The sequence below is a fragment of the Nannobrachium achirus genome, assembly GCF_963921795.1.
Source record: "Nannobrachium achirus genome assembly, chromosome: 24".
Taxonomy (NCBI): domain Eukaryota; kingdom Metazoa; phylum Chordata; class Actinopteri; order Myctophiformes; family Myctophidae; genus Nannobrachium; species Nannobrachium achirus.
In genome coordinates, this window is record NC_137831.1 from 1315741 (window position 1) to 1320565 (window position 4825).

General features: G+C 40.3%; 1 protein-coding gene across 2 annotated transcripts in view; it reads left to right on the forward strand.

Moving 5' to 3' along the window:
• LOC308280378 (vesicle transport protein SFT2B-like) overlaps positions 1-2732 on the forward strand; it is a 26536-nt gene extending 23804 nt beyond the window's left edge. For both annotated transcript variants that reach the window (XM_080720639.1, XM_080720640.1), the window contains one exon: positions 466-2732. In XM_080720639.1, the coding sequence (XP_080576765.1) occupies positions 466-502 (37 nt within the window). In that variant the 3' untranslated portion in view covers positions 503-2732. The remainder of the gene's footprint in view (positions 1-465) is intronic.
• Positions 2733-4825: the final 2093 nt, after the last annotated feature.

The following is a 4825-nucleotide window of genomic DNA, read 5'->3' on the forward strand; positions in this document are numbered from 1 at the left end:
ACACTCTATAGCAATGATTACTGTCACAATATAGAGCTATTTAACACTGTTACTGAACACACACTCTATAGCAATGATTACTGTCACAATATAGAGCTATTTAACACTGTTACTGAACACTCTATAGCAATGATTACTGTCACAATATAGAGCTATTTAACACTGTTACTGAACAAACACTCTATAGCAATGATTACTGTCACAATATAGAGCTGTTTAACACTGTTACTGAACAAACACTCTATAGCAATGATTACTGTCACAATATAGAGCTATTTAACACTGCTACTGAACAAACACTCTATAGCAATGATTACTGTCACAATATAGAGCTATTTAACACTGTTACTGAACAAACACTCTATAGCAATTTAACCTTATAACAAAAATATGATTGTTTTAACTAATGAATATGCAGTTTTGAAAACACATTAAAATATGAATATTCTGTCTTTCTGTTTTCAGGGACGCTGTCATCAAGATGTTTTCACTCTGCCTTTAGTTTAGACACGCACGCACGCACGCACGCACGCACGCACGCAGGCAGGCACGCACGCACGCACGCACGCACGCACACTTTTTGCATTGGTCTTAATTTCATTTTTATCATCTTGTTGGTAATAATTTTATTATTATTTTCTGTAAAGTTATTCTTACTTGTTGTACTGGGAGCTGACCGGTACAACCACAGTGTGTTACTGTTGTTGTTACAAAATCGTGGGATATATATATATATATATATATATTTTTTTTTTTAAAAGGTCCATAGCATTTCAAATGAGTAAAATATGACAGAAATGTCCATATATGGAATGGCATTCAAAAGACTAGGACTAAAACCACATTAACTCATTCCCTGCCAGGCCCGATAGTCCCGAGATTATTCCAATGTCTTTCCCCGCCAGGCCCGATAGTCCCGAGAATTAAAAACAAAAAAAAAAAAAATCTTTTTTTTTTTTTCAAAATTTTTTTTTTTCAATTTTTTTTTTTGACCCCCAAAAATGGAGTAGGCATGATAGCAATCGCGAAATTGCATGTTTAACCCCCATAGCAACCCCATCTTTCAAGCATGGCAGCCATTTTGGCAGCCATCTTTGTTAAACATAGTGGCTGTTATCTCATGAATGCCTGAACGGATTTCCATTCGGATTTTTTTGTTTGAAAGCTGTGAGCAATGTGAACACACGTGGTGCATTATCTAGGCATGGGTGTGCATGATCCGTGCACACCCAATTACATGGAAGTCTATGGAGACGAATGGCAGGTGGGAGTACGGAGGTATGTTAAAATGGCGGTCAATGTGTTAAGATGTGCTGTCAACATAAACACGCCTCGTTAATTTCAGTGATGTAAAAATTACTCACATGTTTTACTTAAGTAAAAGTATCAATACTGCAATATAGAAGTACTTTGTTACAAGTAAAAAGTCCGGAATTCAAAATTATTTGAGTAAAAGTACAAACGTATTGGCATCAAAATGTACTTAAAGTACCAAAAGTAAAAGTACAAAATGTTTGAAAATAGCAGATCTACATGCGACGCGTTGTGAGCTTGTAGATCGGCTATTTTCAAATAGCCTATGGTATAAAATAGGGCTGAAGTGGTTCATGTATGTTTTATAATATAATTAAAGTAAATAGTAACTAAAGTCTTCAAACAAATGCAGGGGAGTAAAAGTTAATGTTTGGTTCCCGAGATGTAGTGGAGTCCAAGATGTAAATTAACACCTGAGGTGCCTTAACTCGTTCCCCCGCGTGTTAGCGATTCCCCTGTTGAGCGCTGCGACCCGCGGAATACTGCATTCAGCGACTTCTGTTCACCCATTGAATTATATTCATCCTGGCTGCAGAAACATACTGTAGTGTAGATACTGTATATTCTGCCTTTTTTTCATCATATCGTGCGTTTGGTCAAAACGTCCTGTTTTCTATGGACCATAACTTACGCACGGTTCATCTCGTTGTATTTTGTATTCCCCGCGTGAAACTAAATACTTACGGCAGCCCTGAATCTGAACCCTTGCGCACAGCGGTGCTTTGGTGTTGTGTGCTTGTAGATCTGCTGTTTTCACTAATTTTAAATCATTTTTTAAAATGATAAATACAATACTGGCTTTCAAGCAGTTTCAAGGGGCACACTTGACCCTTCTCAGGGGCACACCAAAGGTCCCCAGGACCAGTGGTTGAGAAACACTGAGATAGTCTATGGCGCGCCGTCCCTCGTATAGCCTATAACTCTATGGTTCTAGCGTGCACTGTTCTGTGCCGTTCCTACGCGTGCATGTGGGGAATATATTGATCTGACGGCGTCCGGTCACATCCGGCCTCGAAGGCACTACTGCTTGTGCACACAATCCGCCAAAAACCTGGACAAAACAATAGGAAAAGGCAGCTCTTCTACATTAGTTACGGTAAAACTATGGCATTCAAAGTGCCTTGATTTAAATGAACACTGACCAAAAACACACTGTCTGTGGACACTGTGACTCTTAAGCATCTCTCCTTTCATTCCATTTTGTTTCTCATTTTGTTTTTTTCATGTGAAATACTGAAACATTTCATTTTTAAGTTTTAATATTGGTTTTAAATCACTGAAACATTTCATTTGTAAGGTTTAATGTTGGTTTTAAATCACTGAAACATTTCATTTGTAAGGTTTAATGTTGGTTTTAAATCACTGAAACATTTCATTTGTAACGGTTTAATGTTGGTTTTAAATCACTGAAACATTCACTGTTTGTCTGTCTTGTCTTTCACCATTACACACTGTTCTGAAGTCACCGGTTTACTGTTTGACTTTCTGTTTTGTCCTGTTTGAAGCGTAGACACAGGAATGTAGACCCTCTCTGGGCGTTGGTAAAAAAAGGACTGGCATTTTTTGAGGCAAGCTTCCTGATTTCTGAAGATCCCTTCCTTGTGCGTCACAGAAAAGGGGACGTTAGGCTGGCCAATCAGAGGCAGGCACTTGCTTTGGCAATGTAAACATTGTTTCTTCATGCCAATAAAGCTACTTTGAGTCCCAAAAAAAGGGAAGCCCACAGAGTTTGAGTTCATGCATAGAAAGTGAAGAACAGGCGGTCTACGTGTTGTAGGGATGATAAGCGATATTATCATTTATCACGATAAAAAAACACTCACGATAATGAATGGATTGAATAAAGTACCGTAGTCACACTAATAATTAGATAGTAAAAGATGAGTTGTAGAAGTTAATAGGCTAGAAAAGTGAAGGGTCCATTTGGTTCCATTTGTACCCTCTATAGTAGAATTAACATTGATTTTACAATATAAATCAGGGACTCAGAGAACGTAATGTCATTAAATGGGGGTCCGTAGCCTATGATGCATGTCAAACTGGGGGTCCTTGAAGTTAAAATGGTTGAGAATCAGAACAAATCCTCTTATGGTGGTCCCCCAGCGTATCTTTTCAAATGGGGGTCCGCGGGGTGATGTAAGTGTCAATTTGGTGGTCCTTGACATGAAAAAAGTTTGAGAACCGCTGCTATGGGTGTTGCCTATTTGGCACTAATACATAGTAGTAATAAAATCAGATTGTTGTTCTCAACACAAATTATTTTGGGGGGTCCCCCAGATGATTAACTTAATGTTGCAACATTGTTTTCTCTCTCAACAGTAAACAAACCTAAATAAAGTTTAAGTGTATAGAGGGTATCTGCACATTTCTAAAGTGACCATTTAAGCACTTTTTAATACCTTTTTAATGACAAATTAAACATTGTCCAAATTGTCAAATATTAGAGGCAGAAATTGTGAAAATAGCAGATCTACATGCTCACAACGCCACGCAACGCGAGGCGTTGTGATGAAATGTAATGCCTCAACTTTTAGTGCTCGTCAGGGGTGGGGGGTCCCCAGTTAAAATATGATTATTTGGGGGGGTCCCCAGTTAAAATATGATTATTTTGGGGGTCCACGGCCTGAAAAGCTTGAGGACCCCTGCTCTAATAAAGTAGTAGCCTAATAATGAAACGAACCAATCAGATCATTTCTAACAGGACAGATTATCAGCGGCTACAGCCGGCCGTTGTGACGTCATAGCAACGGTTACCGTGGTAACAACAGTAGTAAGGCCGTAACCATAGAAACCATATGAATGAAAGAGAGGCTGCCGTGCGCATGCGCCTCGGGGTCCTCCAGGCTGCATCATCGGGAGGAGAAAAAAAACAAGCGAAATGTTAATAATAAAGCTTTTATTAAAATGATTAAATACATTAATAACGGCCGCTTGTAGGATTAAAGCTGACCGTTGGACGCACGCGCACAGCTCACGCATTGCACGTTGACTGGACGTGATGATGAAGATGATGATGATACTGTGAGTGTGTGACGTGCTATGCTCCTCCTTACACACTCTGCACTGAGAGAGGGAGAGAGAGAGAGAGACTTGGAAGGAGAGGTAGAGAGAGGGAGATGGAGAGACTAGAAGGGGGAGAGAGAGAGGGAGGAGAGGGGTAGAGAGACATATGAATGAATGAGAGGGAGGGAGATAGAGAGACCTAGACGGAGAGAGAGAGAGAGAGAGTGGTAGAGAGACATAGAGCTAGACAGACAGAGAGGAGAGTGGTAGAGAGACCTAGACCCAGACAGAGAGAGAGAGAGAGAGAGTGGTAGAGAGACCTAGAGCTAGACAGAGAGAGAGAGAGAGAGTGGTAGAGAGACCTAGACCCAGACAGAGAGAGAGAGGGTAGAGAGACACAGAGAGAGAGAGTGGTAGAGAGACCTAGAGCTAGACAGAGAGAGAGAGTGGTAGAGAGACATAGACCCAGACAGAGAGAGAGAGGGGATGGCCGGCTAGCGGAAGGATG